At 42.7% G+C, this 18636-nt stretch overlaps 1 protein-coding gene and 1 long non-coding RNA gene across 6 annotated transcripts in view; one reads left to right on the forward strand and one right to left on the reverse strand.

Moving 5' to 3' along the window:
- prkcz (protein kinase C, zeta) overlaps window positions 1-18636 on the forward strand; it is a 106212-nt gene that overhangs the window by 32995 nt on the left and 54581 nt on the right. The window contains exon 1 of one of the 5 annotated variants that reach the window (XM_026155092.2): window positions 17090-17339. The exons of the other annotated variants lie outside the window; for them this stretch is intronic. Within the exon in view, the coding sequence (XP_026010877.1) occupies window positions 17273-17339 (67 nt within the window). The 5' untranslated portion in view covers window positions 17090-17272. Of the gene's footprint in view, window positions 1-17089; window positions 17340-18636 lie in introns of those variants that run through there. 5 annotated transcript variants of the gene reach the window in all.
- Window positions 5375-6233, reverse strand: LOC145423224 (uncharacterized). The gene is made up of 2 exons (XR_013904324.1): window positions 5899-6233; window positions 5375-5812 (listed from the first exon to the last, which is right to left on the reverse strand). It is a non-coding gene; the product is annotated as an uncharacterized LOC145423224 (long non-coding RNA).

Below are 18636 nucleotides of genomic sequence, written 5' to 3' on the forward strand. Positions count from 1 at the left end.
GGATGAATTTCTGTATGAACTGATTTGTTAACAGGATTTAGAAATTTGATTTGATTACAAAGCTCGGCTGTTCTGAGGTTCATCGTCCACTCAGGAGGACATTCTGTGTAAGCTGCAGAAGCAACCTAACAGATATGTCACCGTTTATTTCAGCTGTCGCTCAGTTTGCTGTAGTTTTCTCTAATAAGGCAGCTGGATGTCCAGGCTCCACACCCACAACTCTGAGCACACCTCTTCACTTTTAAGCATCTCTAGCTCCAGAAATAGCAACAGTAGTTTAGTAATGTGTCAGGCCTCCTGCTGCACTGCAGCACACCCATATGTTCTCGCTGCTTGTTCTAACGAAGCAGCTGGGAAGCTTTCTGCCATTGATCTGAATGTGGAAGTGCCCCACATCTGCTTGGATGTATTTGATTTGCACAGAAGTGACATAATTTGTTACTATTTAAGTGCATGGAGCTGAATTTCATGCAGCATTAATCATCTGGTCACATGTTGACTGAGACTAATCCAGAGCCCAAATATTATCAGCAGCTCAGGAACAAGAGCAGCGTTTGAATCTTTTCTTTAGATGGACTTTGTGTCCATTGTTTTGTAGTCTGTGACCGAATTATTCAGATGTTCAATATCAGTGTAATGCTGCCTCCTTAACCTGTTACTCAAGTTACACATATTCAGGAAAATTCAAGTGACAGATTTTTAAAGATTTGAGAGAATTTTGTTCATTTTGTGAGGACCGGTTTAAGACAGACTCTGAATCAGTTTCAGAGACACACTGCAGATTTAGCATGTTAAAGATTACAGCGGGTGAAGCCTGTGTGTTTGCTGGACATCTCTCGATCTACATCTATCAACACTAAAACGCTCTCAGTGGTAGCTTTGTTAGCGTGGACTGTGGCACAGCAGAGCACCATTGTTCTCTCTCCAACACACTGTAGCTTCTATACTTATCAGAATGATGCATTGTGGTGTCTGCTGAGACAGCGCTGGGCAATAGGACGTCTCACTGAAACACTGAGGATAAGCATTTGTTCTGATAAAGTTATTCCAATGATGACAGTAAATCTTATGATTTTTTTCAGCTATTTATTAATAAGTAGGGATGGGTACCGGTGTCCGGTGCCATCACATAAACGGTAGTAACCAGACCGAAAAGCAGCGCACATTTCGGTGCTTTATTTCGGTGCTTTTTTTTCCTGAGCTGTGATACACTTCTAGCCAATCATTTTACATTTCCGAGGATAGTAGGCGGGGCCAGGTACGTACGTTAGAGCAGAGCTACAGATTAAAAATGCCCAAGGCGAAGCGGTCAAAAGTCTGGCTGTACTTCACAGCAAAATATGCAAACTCAGCAGCAACAAGTGCTTTAAGCTGATACTGTGATACTGTCAAAGGAGGTAACACCAAGAATCCGATTAAACAGCTGGCGACGCATAGCGTTTTTTTTAAAAGCCGAGAAATGCGCCGTATTTGATAGCTTGCTGCGAGACCTCACACCGTGCACGTCGGGTGGGTTGCCAGTTATCGGACCCGGAGCAACATCCCCCAAAACCCCGAAGAATAGAGTCCTGGCCCCTAGCCCTGCCAGTGTAGCAGAAATGATGAGGATGATGATGCAGCAGCAGCTGTTCTTCTCTGCGTGAGTAGCTTAATGTTGTTAGTGTGTAATTTACGTTGAGTAGGCTAACCACGTTATTACATTAATGCAGGTAAGGTGAACTAGCAAACATCATCATAGCTACATGCGTCTGTCTTCTTGTTTGATGGCAGATACTCCCTTCACCCTGGCCAAAAAGGCTAAAATGACCAAAGAAAAAGTGGAAAACAGTTAAACATGAGAGGTTTAGGACAAAGTTTGCAGAGGTGGGACCAAGTCATTGTTTTGCAAGTCTCAAGTAAGTCTCAAGTCTTTATCCTCAAGTCTCAAGTCAAGTCTCAAGTAATGTCAGGCAAGTCAGAGTCGAGTCTCAAGTCACTGGTGTAAAAGTCCAAGTAAAGTCACAAGTCTGAAATTTTGAATTTCAAGTCCTTTCGAGTCTTTAAAAAAAAACCGAAAAAAAGCATGTTGCAGTTATATGCTAAATGTAAATATTAGACCATGTAATTTTAAAATCTGTGTTTTTCTCAACACATGACAAAATAGTGAACTTAGAAAATATACACAAATTGTGAAATTGCACCTCTTTAAAATGCAGCTCAATTAAACCTAGCTCCAAGAATAATTTTCACCGACAGTTCTGAGATAAGCTGCATGTTATTCTTGGATGCGCTTGTAGGACCGGCTTTAAAATCGCATGACAAAAATATCATACATAAATAAATGATATTTTTAAAAAAATATAATTTAAAAAAAAACTGCATCACCAACGTAGCCTGGAAAACATTTGCTAGTTAGATGAAGTCAGCTATCTCATCGTAGCATATTTATATGCATATTTATAATTATACGCTTCTTGGAGTGAGTGCATACACTCATGAAGTTTAGTAACTTCCGGTCACTGCAACAAGCCCAGGTACAGTTTACCGACGGATGGGTGCAGGACCTTGAAATGCACCGTGTAGAACGAAAGACCATCGTACGTATCATAAGTTTACCAGTCTCACAAATCGTCGTCATAAATACACATTCGTTAACCGTTTATTAATAGGACCTTTGAGCTCAACGGTAATTAATTAGCAGTGGAAATAATTTCTGGTAGCATCACAGAAATGTAGCAGTGACAATAATATTGTATGCTGTAATCGCACTGGACAATTAGTGATACAAAACAACTGTTTTACCCTGTGAATAAAAGTATATGTTTTTGTCAATGTACCATAATAACAGAAGCGAAACGCAATATTGTGTCAGGACAATTCACTATTTATGCACAATAAACAAAGGAGCATAGCGCGACAATTTCTGTTCAGCGCCAGACTTGCTTGTAACCTATATCACCAATTATGTTAAGAAAAATGACGCATTAACTACAACAGCAGACTGACCTTTGTGGAAATGCTTGGAGCAGACTAACCTGTGAGCTGGAGTGTTCTGGGACGTTATAATTGGTCTTTGAATGGCTGCAATCCAGTCGCATCTTTGTTACTTCGGAAACATGGCTCGAACAATTTCTCTTCAACGACGTAATCCGATAACAACCGATCTCTTTACCCGTCGGCTTCCCGTGGCTGTCATGCGACCAGCTATTGCAGTTAATAATACAACAGCTTCTTGACATTTTTGTGTTTCTTTTTATCGCTGTGTGACTGGTTTCAATTGAAAGCCTGCGTGCGCTAGTACCGCTTGCCACGAGTTCCCAGAATCCTTTGCGGTTTTACCCGTGAATGACGTCACATTTTCAATCTCTATATAATATGCATGTTAAATTTTATATTTGGGGTAAAATATCAAGTCTTTTCAAGTAAACCGGTTCAAGTCCAATTCAAGTCCCAAGTCATTGGTGTAAAAGTCCAAGTCAAGTCACAAGTCTTAGAACATTTTTTCAAGTCAAGTCTAAAGTCATAAAATTAATGACTCGAGTCTGACTCGAGTCCAAGTCATGTGACTCGAGTCCACACCTCTGAAAGTTTGTGTTTTTTCCATTGTTTAAGCACTGCTTCCAGCCAAGAGTGATACCATGCCACATAGCTGCAGAAAAGGCACACATTGTTATCTTTTTACAAAAAAACCCCAGCTGAACAAGAGAGGTTTTTGGACAAAGTTTGTGTTCTCCATTCTTTAAGCACCGGTTCGAGCACCGTTTAAGCACCGGCACCGTTTCAAAAGTACCGATTTGGCACCGGTATCGGATAAAACCTAAACGATACCCATCCCTATTAATAAGTGACTTTTATGTATATGTATATATATATATATATGCCTGTATATATTGTGCTATTCTTAGTTATTGTCTCTCTCTGTTAATGTTTGTTTATAATGGAGCACTGTAACAAAAAATGATTTCCCCTAGGGATCAATAAAGTATTCTGAGTCTGATTCTGATGCAGTCTTAAAGAATTACAGTGTGTGCTATTGTACACAAGAACATCAGGATGTTTTACCAAACAAATTCTAATTTTGGCTTGGCATCAGTTTATGGCCCCGTCAGTCCCAGTGAGACGATTAGTTACACTGTGTGAAGCCACCCTCGCTCACAGAGAGAATAAGCTCTTCCAAAAAATAACTGTTACGTACAAAACAGCTCATGTATAACCAACTGCAGGAGCCGCAGATACAATCGCTGCAAAATCAGTAAATAGAAGCTCAGTAAGGCTAAAAATAATAAGCTAGGAAACAGTCAGTGTAGCACTGTGTATGTTTAGCTGCATTGCGGTCTTCATAAGGACCTTGTTATCACCTAAATCCACTTGTGGCTGCTGTAGGCTGGGACTATACTGCTGTAGGCTGGCACTACACTGCTGTAGGCTGGTAGCTTCCTAGTTGACCTGCCTGCCCTGTGCCATGTTTTTAAGCAGCTGGCACTGTGAGTGTGAGCTTTACTTACAGTGGTGGCCTTCAAACAGTGCAGACACTGAGGTACTGTTGTTCCTTCTGTGGTAATGCACAGTGTCTACATGTGGCTACATTGTATTTCTGTGTCTCTTGTTGAAAGCTTTGGAAAAGCTAAAAATGAGACCTCAGTTATTATTTTTCAAGTGAGCATCGTCCAAGTCTAGAATAGACTGTGAGCAGTGATCTGATGGTGTGATGCAGTAACTTATCGACAAGAAGGACACACCCAAATAAAAACATCTCCCTTTACCTGTTTAGCCTGCACTGGCTGAACAGCTGTAAATTATTATTACTGCTAGGGCTGGGCCATATTATACCGTTCACGGTAATACCGGTATAATGTTAGGCAACGATAGGAAAATGAAATATCGCGATAGAATGGGAGTAAAACGCGCATGCGCAGTGCCTTTGTTTTCATACGCACATGGCCGATTGTTGAGTGAAACAGATGAACCAGAATTGGTTTGTAAAAATGGTGCAACTTCAGTGATTAGTGATGGGCAGATGAAGCCCCATGAAGCACTGAAGCTTTTCATCCAATTGGTTCACCCCAACGCGAAGCTTCATGAAGCTTCATTTGCTCTAGCAGGACACCTACTGGACGTAAAAATAATAGCTGGCATGAATTTGAAGAGTGTGGCATTTTGCACACAGCCTGTAAATGTCAACAACAAAAGGAGTGTGTAAAACATGTATATTGTAGTGATGGCAGTATACTGTGTATATTTATACTGGCAGTATGGGAAATGATTATTTGGAAATGCTTGAAATGGAAATGATCATTTACTGTGAGGTGAGGTGTGGTTGGGGTGTGGACAGTAGTTGTGCTTTTGTAACGTTGAGGTATGGACAGCTACACACTGAGGCTTTGAGCCTCAGTCCTGCCTGTTCACATTTTATTCTGTAAAAACTAAATTTTCACTGCTTTTACGACCTTTTTAGTGGGGAGAACATAGCTAGGATTTAATGATTTAACAAATCTTTTGAATCCTTTGTCCTCCACAATGCTAAATGGCTGGGAGTCCTCAATCACCATGCTGACCAGGTCTTCATCTATTTGAGATTGTTCTCCTGAGGAAAGACAATAAAGATAAAGCACAAATATAAATATCACACACGTAACTTATAACAGTTGTATAATATTGTTATATCATTTAGTAACATTACTGCATCCTATATTATCATTGCATTTGATGGCTCACCTGGTCTTGCTCCACAATCAGTGTTCCCCTTATTCTCATGCAAAGCTCTGTAGTGCCTAAGCATGGATGAGGTGTTGTTGTTATATCCCAGCTCCCTGGCACATAGCAAACACTTCACCTTGTACAAAAGTCAAGACAGCTCAACATAAATTGTATTGCACCATCAGTATCATGGAAATACATCTTCTGTAGAAATTTACATACCTTGTTGGGAGGAATAAGATCAAAATGTTCCCACACAGGGGAGGACATCCTCCTCTTCTTAGCTGGCTCCATTCTCTCCTGACTTTCTCTCCTCACTCTCATAAACCTCCAAACTGTCTCCAAACTCTCACTAACAACTCTCCATCAAACACCCACATTTTGAATGAAATCTGAGGGGTTTATATCGCTGTCATAGCTCGCGGCAAAGTTCGAACCGCTTCATGAACCAGTCACGTGGTACAGCCGGGCAGCGAGGCTTCGTACGTCATCATTTTCAGCTCCTCCCATAAATGAAGCAAGCCTCGATACGCGCTTCGCGGAAACGCCCCCTCCATTACTCGACACATGCTCCGAAGCCTCGATACAGAACGTCCCATCACTATCAGTGATGTGGAACTGGTTTGGTGTTTGTCCGTCAGATACACGACAAAGCACATTTTTTTTGCAGAACATGCAAGCGGGCTGTCGTTATTGTCGTATTTGTCGGACTAAGATGCTCTTAAATCTGGGAGTAATCTGGGTCCTAAACTCCGTATGCTTCAGGTCAAACGAACACTGCAGCATCACCAAGAGTTAACTGTCTAAATTCTTTCATCTTTAATAAAACGATCAGCATTGCTGCTTTACCAGGTGTAACTATGAAGTTTAACTTCCAGGCATCCATGAAAACAAAAGTTATTACATTTAACGGAGTTAGAAGTTAGCAGGAAGTTAGCGGAAGTTAGCGCGCTAGTTTCGCTAGTTACCTAAGCATGATATTGCATGTTCTGACTGAGAGTTTTCTGAAAAAAATCAAACGTACAGCTCTGCTATCACTTCCAACATAAATGAAGACAGGAAACTAAACAGCAGTGACGTTTGTAGGGTTACTGAAGTTGGGCTAGCTGGTATATAATTATATGCTACGTGCTCGCTAGCGACACAGCTATGTTAGCATAACATAAACAGTGAAGCTGGAAGACGAACACTAACACTTTTCCACTTATAAAAGTTAACGTGAAGGTTCCTCATGGTTAGAGACAAATGCAATCGCATGGCAGGATGCTGTAAACGGACCAAACTTCAGTCAGGAGAACAACTGAGATAATCCATCCACAATACGAGGTTAGTCATTAATATACTGCAACAACATGGGAATAGAGCAGCTGCCAGAGAATTCAACATTAATGAATCAATGGCACAGAAGTGGAGGAACCAAGAAGAATGAGTTTAATAAAGTTTGATTTATCTGACTGCTTTGTTTCGCTTAATGTGCCTTATAATCCCGTGCACCTTATGGTCCGAAAAATACGTACTGCACGCTGCAGTTTAATGTTGCAAAGCACCTATTTTTAACTTCAGTGGATATTATACATGGTTATGCTCAGGATATGTCAGCCCATTTCTACTGGAAATGCCTTTTGGTTAAACTTTCAGCAAGGAATTTGCATTTGCACTGTTAAATTTTTATAAAGCTTTAATGTACATAAAAACCAGTTTCTTGTTTAAGTGAAAATAAATGGAAGGTTGTCTTTTTGCGCTAGTAAGGTTGTGGAGTTGTATTTTGTCTCGCATCAATTATATCGTCAGTTATATCGTTATCGCAAATTTTCAAATATATATCGTGATAAATATTTTTGGCCATATCACCCTGCTCTAATTACTGCTATAGTAGATATTTATTTATTTATTTACTATGAGCTGAAAATGACAAACAACACTGTAGAAAGAGAAGCAACAAAACATGATGAAAACACCTGAGAACACATCAAACTGTACTACTGTGTATCAAAGTTAAATTTCTTCAGAAAAATGTTCCCTGTCAGTGTAGAGCAGGTTAATCTTACTGCTGCGTGTGTTTAAAGATGAGATCATGTTGAAGACTTTATATTGTGTTTATAGCAGCCGTCCATAAGGAACGTGTCAGAGTACAATCAGCTGTTCATGAGTGTGACAGTTGGCTATCGATGTGTGCAGACAAACTGTTGCTGGGACATGGTCAGCTGTCATTGCTAATGTACTAAATGAGTTAATAACAGCGTTATCAAACTCCAGCTTCTCTGCATCACACACGCTGCCCAGCGGTTACTGTGTCACGCTGACACATCACTGAAGAACCTCCACTTACTCAGGCTGGCTGTGTTTCTGAAGCACAGACTGAGCTCACAGCATGCTGGTCTGCCATCAGCTTACAGTCAGAGAGCAGCAGGTTGTGCACAAACCACCAGAGAAAAAGTCGATGGCTTGCCTGCTTCTTGTTGTTCCCATGCTCATCGCTGCTGTCCACAGGATGCGTCTGAGGCAGCCTTCTACTGTCGGCCTATAGTAGCAGAACTATTCTCAGCTCAGTTTGGAGATTTGTTTTATGTTTTTTAGATGTAAAGAAACGCTCTCAGGCTTAATTGCAGTCAGATACTTTTGTGTGTTCTTGTGTCCATGCAGCTGTCCTAGCTTGACTATGTGATGGACAGTTATCTGCATATTCTGGTGAAATAGTAGCAAAGGGTACGTCCTGTGCAGATGGACACAGGAAGGGTCTGTATTATACAGACTAATGGCCAGACTGTTAACAGAACAGAATACAGAGGGTCACACAGCAGTGTCTCCTGGGACTTGGACAAAGCGTAACAAATAAAAAGCAGAGATTCAGTGATTCTGTTGATGTAAAGAAGTATTTGCAGTGACTTTGTGTCTGCTGATGTCCACATGACTGTCTGTGGGTTCCTGCTGTGGGACACAAGAACCTGCAGACCCTCATGTGGTAATAAATCTTCACCCCTCTGCTACCACAGGGACTTCTGGGTGTCATCCCATCGTCTTCCCACTCAGCCTGTATGACCCGGGTGCCGTGAAGCCCAGTGTGATTGTTTAGTACTTTGGTATGAAGTTCTAGCATCTGATGTTTTCCTGCTGGCTGCCCTCAGCAGTAAATCGAGTCAGAGCAGAGCCTGAGTCACTGTGAGAGCAGACAGATGAGGCTTGTACACACAGCCTGCCTCTGATTATGATGCACCAGTCTCTTCATATAAGAGCTTCCAGTCTCCAGGAGGGTTTTCATGCAGAGCCTGCCAGAGCTGATGGAATTGTGTTACTGGTTTTCATGCATGGACTGAAAAGTAATTTAACTGATAATAAGGCAGGGCTGAAGAACATGTTTGCTTTGATTTACCTGTGATAAGGCATCAGCAGCAAAGCCATATGTCATCATTTCCTGTGTGGAAGCCAGTGTCAGTAACAGGGGCTGTTCTTCTGTGCATCTACAGACTGGTGTTCACATGGTTACCATGGAACTGGAACCAGAGACCAGTGTGCTGCTGGGTCCTGAAGTACTGCAGTCAACATGTGTCTGCAGTCGAGTGCTTTCATTTAAGGAGAACAAACGTATTGGATTCAGGGTTCAGAATTAAAGCCATTTTTATAAACAAGAACTCCATTTTCAGACACTAAAAATGGGAAAACATCATTTTCAATGTAGGTTCTTGTTTGTTTGGTAGTTAACGACTCCAGAAACCATGAACATAAAAATTCTTTGTTTCTTCTGTACAGATGCCCTGTTGGGCTCAGATAAGTGAGGAACTTTCCATCTCTTTGGAAAGTCTTGGATGTTTTTGCAGTATGCTTTGATTCGTAACCTGATGTAGTAAACCTGTCTCTGCCAACCCAGGGAAAGATGGTCTCCATTGAGTGGTCTTCCTTTTGTCCTGTTAATGCTGCTGAACTGATGAGTGTTAACTTCTGGTAAGATTGGACCGAATGGTTGATTTGGTCGTTCTTGCAGATGCTACTAACTCTCTGATGGAATAATGATGGATCCTCATGTCCAGAGTCCAAGAGTTAGGCGAACCTTCTGAGACGGGCTAAGAAAAGATGGAGGACAGTAATGTCTTCAGTTATTAGTATGGACGAGTCACTGTGTATGTACACACACTAATAATCCCTGTTTTTAAACCGTGCTAAGGTCCAAACTGCAGGCTCAACACCGGCTCTTGGATGCTGAACTAATGTAATCAGCTGGTCTGTGTGTCGTTCAGTGGTGGGGAGCTGGTTTCCTACTGGTGCACATGGGAATCCCCTGAGTGGAGGAAACTGGAGTTATCAGTGTTTCGTCAGGGTCACAATCAGCAAACGTAAAACAAAATGTGTGATTCAGTGTAATGAATATAGGGAAGCTCACCTTTCATATAAAAAAGCCTTTTCGTATTTATGCAGATGCACTCGTTTGTCTCACTTGATTAAAGCCATTCTGGTTTTAATCAACGAGTGCTGTAGCTGTAACAAAGGCCACATTTCCACCACTGTAAACTGGATAAACTGGAACCACACAGCAGTTTATATAAGTTAGTGAACCTGAGTGATGCAGCTCTGTGATCCTGCTAACACATGTCAGTGATTTCCCTCGCCTCTGTCAGTGCGCCCCAGGGTGGCTGTGGCTACAATGTAGCTTGCCATCACCAGTGTGTGAATGTGTGCGTGAATGGGTGGATGACTGGATATGTAAAGCGCTTTGGGGTCCTTAGGGACTAGTAAAGCGCTATATAAATACAGGCCATTTACCATTTATTTAGCTGGTTTAGAAATAACGAAGGCTGGATGTGATTCATGAACCTGACTGAAAAATGCTGATACATGCATCATGGAGCTCAGTTTGTCTACTATTAGAATGAGTTTGATGATCTTTGATGAATTATTTGGACCCAAGAATCAGACTGAAATGCAAAGTTTACACAGTGATATTAAGACGAGCGTGGTGAAGAGAACGACGGTGGCAGTCAGGCAGGTTTCCAGTTAGTGTGGGTGTGTGGATCTCTTACTTATGTTCTGGATGAAGACACCTGTGTAAAGCTTATTGAGGGCGTGGGCTGCTGTCCAGTGGAAACTGGCCTGTAGAGGTGGAGAGCAGGAGGCTGGTGAGAATGAAAGTGAGCAGCATCAGGAACGATGAACAGTGATCTGATTCAGACGAGCAGATGGAGGAACAGCTCCACCCAGGAGCACAGAGCAGGTGACGGCCGCCCATCAGTCCACCTGAAGCAGAGGACCAGAGAAAAAGAGCCCGGCCACCTCGAGGAGCAAACAGACGAACGGCAGGCTGAAGTTAGCTTGTTAAGGACTCAGTGTGCTGACTTCATGGTATGCACTGAGTTAATACTGGTTAAATATTAGATATGTTAATTCATCAGTTTCCCTGTGCAGAGCTGTGTTTTTGGAAAAGCTCGTCCAGTTTGGGATAAATGATATTTTGGCTTGTAGCTAATCACTGTTGAGGCTGGCACAGGAGGGTCAGTGTACGCAGGAGGGTCAGTGTACAGTGGCTTAACAGTCAGTCAGTGAAATCACTGTAGAGGGAGAACTATAGTCAAAACTAAAGCAATAACCTCACTTCCTGTTTTATTTTGATAGTCTCTGTCTCCGTTTCCCCTTAGTTTGAGCCGTGTTCCCACCTGTGGTCTGGTTATCCTCAGTGTGTTCGTGTCCTCAGCCGCCCTCTGCTCATGTTTCCTTAGTAGTTTCCTTTCCTAGTTTCTTCCTGGTTGCAATTTTTTGCATTTCCTTTGAGCCTGTGGGGATGGCTGTCTGTCTCCGAGTGCTGCTCCAGTACACGGCCATAGACTGGTATAAATAAACAGCTGTGGTTTTAATGGGAGGACAGTCTCAGCTTGGACAACTCGCAGGTACAAAAATTGAGAAATGATTTAATGTGAATAGTTGATATCACTGTGTCGTGGTTGGATACGTGTTTGATGACCGGTGTTTCTAATCTCACGTCAGCCTGACAGAGGCTCAGTGACTCACTCAGCCTGAGACACTGTTAGAGACACATGGTTTTTCTAGGACACACACTCACCCTTCTCCTCCTTCAGATCAATAATCTATTTTATCTTTTGTAAGTGGAAAAGCCCGTGGTCACGGTCTTCTGGGAGGAGCGCTCTTTTTATTTTTGCTAACTGGGTTGGAAATAAACCTTTAAGTAACACAGCAGTTGTCTGATCCATCCAGAATTTGGGTCACGTCGCCCTTCGGATAAGAAAATGTTGTATTAAAAGCTGATGATTGAAGCTGTTTTGAACCTCTCTGACCGTTCTGCAGGAAACACATGATTAGAGCTTTGAGAACTGGGCCATGTCATATAAAGGCCCTCTGGGCTCTGTTGTGCTTGGATTTATGCATATTTGAAGCTTTTTCCTCTCTGACAGATCTGATGAGTTTCTCCAGGTAGAGCTGATGAGTTAGGAGGCTCATGAAAAAACTGAAAGGGAGGAGTTTAGGTGCTAAAAACAAGGAGCGTGAATCAGAGTGATGGGAACCTGTTACCTGTTAGGTTTGCACCTGTGCAGTTGTTGTACATCATTACCACAGGGGCATAATGTGGGCAAAGTCCAAATCTTTAAGGAAACGCAGTCTGAATAAGGAACAGGAAGTGTTTGTCTTACATAAACTGGTTATCGCTGTCAGCTAACACCAACCTTGTTACTGATTTACTGCAGCGCTGCTGGTCACGTGTTTTGCTCTGTGTTCTACTCGCTGTTCTCGGTTCTGTTTCCAAGTCTAAAGACAAGAACGTTCCTACACTGGAAGCCAAGGTTTCAATGAAGAGACGCTTAAACCAGTATAGACACAACCATGTTAGACACTGACCACAGCTCTGCAGGAGGATTATTCCACAAGGCCTGGTTATTGTCTGTGTCCGCTAGTAAGCAGCAGTTTTGTTCTACAGGTGAAACGTGTGTAGTGTGACTGTAGATGCACAATCACAGCATTGCCAGCTGAGGTCTGTAGTGAGTTTGCATTGTTTTAAAGAACTCTTGAACTGGAGATCAACACCCATACACACATCACACACTGCCTTTAATTACTGGAGCCTGACAAACTGAACACACCTGAGTGTGACAGGATTTGAGGACACCTGATACACCTGAACAGTTCTACCTGTAGATCTGACTGACAGTAATAATGATGCCTACTGCTGACTGTGCCTGATATTTAAAAACAAGCTTCATTTATTATTCTGCTCACTGTAAAAATGAATAAATAATCCAGTGTTACAACATTGATTGTCAAACATGATGAAACACACCTGTTAAAGATGGTGGTGTATGATACCGCTGACAGAGGCCAGTTGTCACAGTCAGAGTAATCAGACTAAAGCTGTGCTGTGAAGGAAGTTGTTGTGAGTTAGTGACACACTGTTTCCTCTCCAGCTCGCAGGTGTGAGTTTGAGAGTTATTCCAGTACTTCTGATGTGAGGTTTTCTATTTGAGAGGAGCCACAGTATGCAGAGTGGTACACAGTGTTAATGCTGTGCATCTGTATGTGATGACAGTGAAGGAATTATAGCCTTACATTCACAGAGCGTTCAGACAGACATGTGATGAAATACACACCCCGTTGCTCCTACTCTTTCACATCGTATTATAAATATTGTTTGACAGTTACTTTATAATTGTGTTGTGTAGATCCAGAAACATGTTGTTAGGTGTGAGGTGGTACTGTGCTCCTGCTCATCACATACAGCTGACTCTTTGTTCAGTTGTTGGTTTTTCAGCTTTAGTCAGAAACACAACAGATTTAAACACAAATAACTGTCATCCTGTTACCCCATCTAATACACTGTTACAAACTGGCAGGACTGATGACCCACATTACTGTTAACAGATGGTCACTCAATGCTACCTTAATGACAGCTTAACAGATAGCTAATATTGGGTAATGATAACTTTGGCTGCATCCCTGTCTGATGGATCAGATGGATCTGCTTTTTCCATCTGACAAAGCTTTGACGCTGGATGTGCTTCCTGGTGCAACCCTCCCAGTTATCTGGGCTTGGGACCAGCACTGGGAGTACACTAGCTTGTGTCTTTCCGAGCTAGCTAATAGCTATTGGGTAATTGCTAATAGCTGAGCAGCTAACATTACTGTGTGTGCTAGCCAGGCAGCTTTACTGCCACCTTGAGACAAAGTGTTGTGAAGCTCAGCTGCTTCAGGTGATGGTGAGGTGGTTTGCAGCTGGAGCACCACAAACACTGTTGATACTGATGGTGTCACAACTGATCATAATTGTGAGTAACTGAAAGTCAATATTTTGTTCTCATAACCCTGACTTCCAAACAAAACTTTGCTGTAATTGCTGGGGCGATCGTGGCTCAAGAGTTGGGAGTTCGCCTTATAATCGGAAGGTTGCCGGTTCGAGCCCCAGCTTGGACAGTCTCGGTCGTTGTGTCCTTGGGCAAGACACTTCACCACTACTGGTGGTGGTCAGAGGGCCCGGTGGCGCCAGTGTCTGGCAGCCTCGCCTCTGTCAGTGCGCCCCAGGGTGTCTGTGGCTACAATGTAGCTGTACATTCACAGTGTGTGAATGGGTGGATGACTGGTTGTGTAAAGCGCTTTGAGGTCTTTAGGGACTAGTAGAAACGCTATACAAATGCAGGCAATTTACCATGTAATTTAATAAAAATGTGTCTAACTTTTAATTCTGCAAATATCTAATTGAAGAAAACATCTGATCTGATGAATCTCCTGCATTTAAAGTGGTTGGCATGTCCCACTATTGAACTTCTGCAGTAAATAGTGTTAGCCTGGAGCACATCTGTTCAAAGGGCTAATCCACAAAAGGCTGGTCTCTGTGCGCCCACTGGGCAACCCCTTCAGCTGGCACAAACAAGCTGTACAACAATAGTGTTGCTGAAGCTAGCGTTGGCCAAAGAGAGCTAGGCTAAGCTGCTCTGCTAAGCAAGCTGGTTTCCAAAGCTTCACTCTGGGTTTCCCCATTATCTACCCTGCAGTGTCTCTTTCTTCACTGCATCACTGTTTTACTCACATTTATGTTTAATTTCTCTGTTCATTGCACCACATGCCTGATCAGGTCACTTTGCTTTGCTCTGTTGTTGTAGAAGTTCTGAACTCAGCATCCAGCACCTGATCTGGTCCAGAAGAAGCACACACAAAGGAGCATTTGACCAAAGATTTGTGTAGTCTGGTACATTGTTGTGTATGTGCAGCGTGTGTTCCAGCTCTTAACATTACGAGGTTTCAGCAGCCTAATAATAAGCAATCTAATAAGCTCAACCACTGTATAGACTACGTATAAGACAAATGGAGGTTTGTATGAATATGTGTCCAAACAGACTGAGTCTTTGTAAAATTCAAAATCACCAGTCATTCAAACAGTAAAACAGTCATTCAGTGTCCTATGGTTTTTAATGACTTCATCAGTTTTAGCCCCCCTCTACTACCCCCCCTTCTACTACTACTCTTGGTGTGCTTGGATCAGTGTCCTGTTGCATTGCCTCACATCTGACTCTACAATGCTTTGTTGTACAGACGAGTTCATGATCAGATCCTGTGGTTGCATTCAAGCCCAAATCATCAGCGCCGTGCTTGATAGCTGGTTTGATGTGTTGGTGCTGTTTGTGGGGTTGCCACTTTGCAACACTAACCTGTGCTGCATGTTCTCTGTACTGAACAGAGGCGTTCCCCTGGCAACCCTTACAAAGAAGCCACAAACTGTAATATTGTATCGTATGGTGGCTGTAATGCTCGTTGATGATTAGTTAAGTCATTTGATTAGCAGCAGCTCGCTGCTCCTAAAGCTGTGGAACACAGCTGTGCTTTCTTCTTCTGCATTTTGACTTAGTGCAGCATGGCGTTATGATATTATAGCAGTAGTCCATTTGAGCTTATAGCTAGATGATTTTGTTTCATTATATGTAAAACCCGAGGATTTAAAGAGGGTGTACTTTTTGATTTTACCATAACTTTAGTCCAGCCTTCAAATCAAGAACTTCATTAGCTTCATTAGCTTTGACAGGGTGTCCAAAATTAAAAGTTACTTTACAATCCTGTTTCTCATCAGTGTGAAATAAATAAAGCTGTGTGACAGTGAATAGTATTAAGTCATGTGAACAAAAGCTGGGTGATGTTAGCCTGTCCCATCCCAGCAGAGCGCCTCTTGTGCAGCTCGTCTTCGTTCAGAGTGGAAGCATTGCACTGACCGCTTCTGCAGTGCTGCTTTTCTAACACTGTGTATAACCTTTCTCCGTCACTGTGAAGGAATGCAAAAAATGTTTGCTCAGCCTCCCCTGGTGTTGCAACACGGGCAGGCAAGCGTGTTCTTATGGTGGACTTGATCGTGCTCACATGTGAAACACAGAGACTCAAACAGAGACTTAGTTCAGTCACAGAGAGGCTGTTACCTGATAAACGGTGTTGAAGCCAAATCACAGATGTTTTCTGTTTATTGCTCACATCCTGATACATCACAGTTGCTTTCTGAACACTATTTTCCTGTTGGATCAGCATACACACGTATGTTGTCTTCATGCTACAGGTGGAAGTGATCGTTCTCGTGTCTCAAGCCCAGCTGAGGAATCTGACGACATCGTCTTTGTTTTTGTCTCATTGTGTTTGATAAAAATGTTTTTGCACTGGCCCAGAGCAGAAAACTAACAGGGCTGAGCTCATAGGCTGGCCTCAGCGCTCAGGGCATTCACACACATATAGCAGCAGGATAGTGTTAGCTATTGGTAATGTTTTTACTCTCGTCTCTGAGAAGTTGTTCATGTATTTATTTTTCATGTGGCCACCAAGTAGATCATTTATTGTAACTCATTTTGTTGCCTCAACCTTCACCAGAAGCCTTGAATTTGAACGTGTGGCATTAAACAGAAAAGGGTCTCATGGTCTCTGTGAGCAGCGCTGCTGCTTCTGTGTCTCAGTAGAATAATAGTTAAAAGTTGTTTGGGGTCCACACAGTGATGCAAACCAACAACACGAAGCGTTAGAGCTGAACTGACCCAACGTATGTCCAAAGAAACAAACATTACTGTTGGCTGACCTTCATATAATGATCGTTGTGCTTTCAATAACTGAATAATTATCTTTGTCCAGCACAGTTTTGATCTCACAGTCCTTTTTTATGATGGAGTAAAATAACATTGTCACATACGCTCTTCAGGCCGTGTCCAGAATCAGGGCTGGAAGTGTCATGCAGGATGTGCCGCAATAGGCACAGTCACTAAAAATAGAGGTGAGCTTTATATTTAGGGTAAAACGTGTTGCCTGCAGAGCAGGGTGGTGCTGCTGGAGTCAGAGCTTGCTCTGCCATCTTGTGGGCAGCCAGCTGTAACTGCAGCGTGGGTGCAGACGGTGAAAAGCCTCAGTCATGTGATGTGATTCTTTCTCAGTGAGAAACATTTGATGCTCAACGGCAAGAAGGAATAGGAAAAATGGTGTTTGTATGGCACGGAGCTTCATTTGAGGTGACAGGAGGCTGAAGAGGAGCAGCCACAGGGGACTGTGGAGGGAACAGAGGAGGAGAACGCGGGGCTGAGAGCAGGAGTAGGAGGAGAAAGGCAGCGTGAGGGAAGCAGCAGCAGGAGAGCACCATGAGATTCCCAGTATGAAGGAGCCGGAACATTCTGCTGGAGGGATGCTGCTCCTGCTGCTGTTCTACATTCGAGTCAAAGGTAAGGTGAGCGTGTGGAGCACATCGGGTCATCTGAGGCGTGTGCAGAGAAAGGTCGCACGAGGGCTGAGCGAAGGTGCCAGCGATGATGATGTCATTAAAGGAAATGGCTTGTTTGGATGTTTCAGCGTTTTAATCCTGGAATTAGTGGAATTGTTGAACACTTCATTTGGTTTCAGCGTAAAGACACAAGAACGAGATCCATCTCATTATATCAGTTAGAGAGAATAACAGGAAGTATTTTTAATTGAACGCCTCCCCTGTGTTGTTTTGCCGCGAGTATGGGAGTCTTTCTGACAGCCTCGTTCCCAGTACAACCAGTGTCAAACCCACAGTGTCTCCCTATCCTCAGTTGGGACCAGGAGTAAGGCTGTGTCTGTATTTCAGCTTTTTGACTTGATGGCTTTAGTTAAGTTCCCGTACACGCTCTACACGCTGTGTTCCTGCTGAAAGTCATTTATTCAGATGTTACGGCTGAGATGCATCACTGAGCACGACAGACTGAGCATCCGACTTTAAAACAGACACTTTGAAGGTACCGCTGGAAACGATCTGTGTTGTTGACTACGATGAGCATTTATAAGTTCATACATGCTTAAATTTGTTTCATAGGCTGAAGTTCCCAATCACACCATGCTCACATATTCTTTTATGAAACAAGAACTTTTCACAGATTTCTAAGGCAGCATGTTGGCGAGTGTTTGCTTTAACAGCAGAGGGTGCAGCAAACAAACCTGAGGACACGCCCTGCATCTGTGATTATCTCAGGATAAGATTCAAAGGTGGCTCCTGAATAAAAACTGCTCATACATAAATAATACATAAACAGTTCATATTGTCACAGTTCATTTGATTCCGTAGAAAGTTCGTATAAAGTTGTCCATAATAATCCCATAATAATAATGATATTAATAATGAAGATTTTATGGGACTTTGTTGTGTAGTTTTGTCTCCTTCTCTTCCAGCACAGTAAGTCTGTTGTGTTATCACAGACGGTCTAACGGTGTCAAAAACACCTCGGGGCTGTTTTATTGATCTGCTTCAGCTTCTTTGGGAGCCAATAATAGCCTCGCTTTATGTAACAGCCTTAAAAACTGGCAGCAGAGAGTAACTTGGCCCAGTCGGTCTGTATTTCCTGAGAACGTGCTCGCTGTGTCGCTGATGAACGCTGCTGCTAATTCCTTTAAGAGTCAGTGAAAACAATCAGTTTGACTCTTAAAGCTCGCTGTTTCCTTTTTTCTGCGCGAGTCTGAGGGGAGGGGTGGGTGTTGTTGGTAACGTATATGCTGCTACTTTCC

This window comes from Astatotilapia calliptera, chromosome 20 (genome assembly GCF_964374335.1).
Source record: "Astatotilapia calliptera chromosome 20, fAstCal68.1, whole genome shotgun sequence".
In the NCBI taxonomy this organism is placed as follows: Eukaryota; Metazoa; Chordata; class Actinopteri; order Cichliformes; family Cichlidae; genus Astatotilapia; species Astatotilapia calliptera.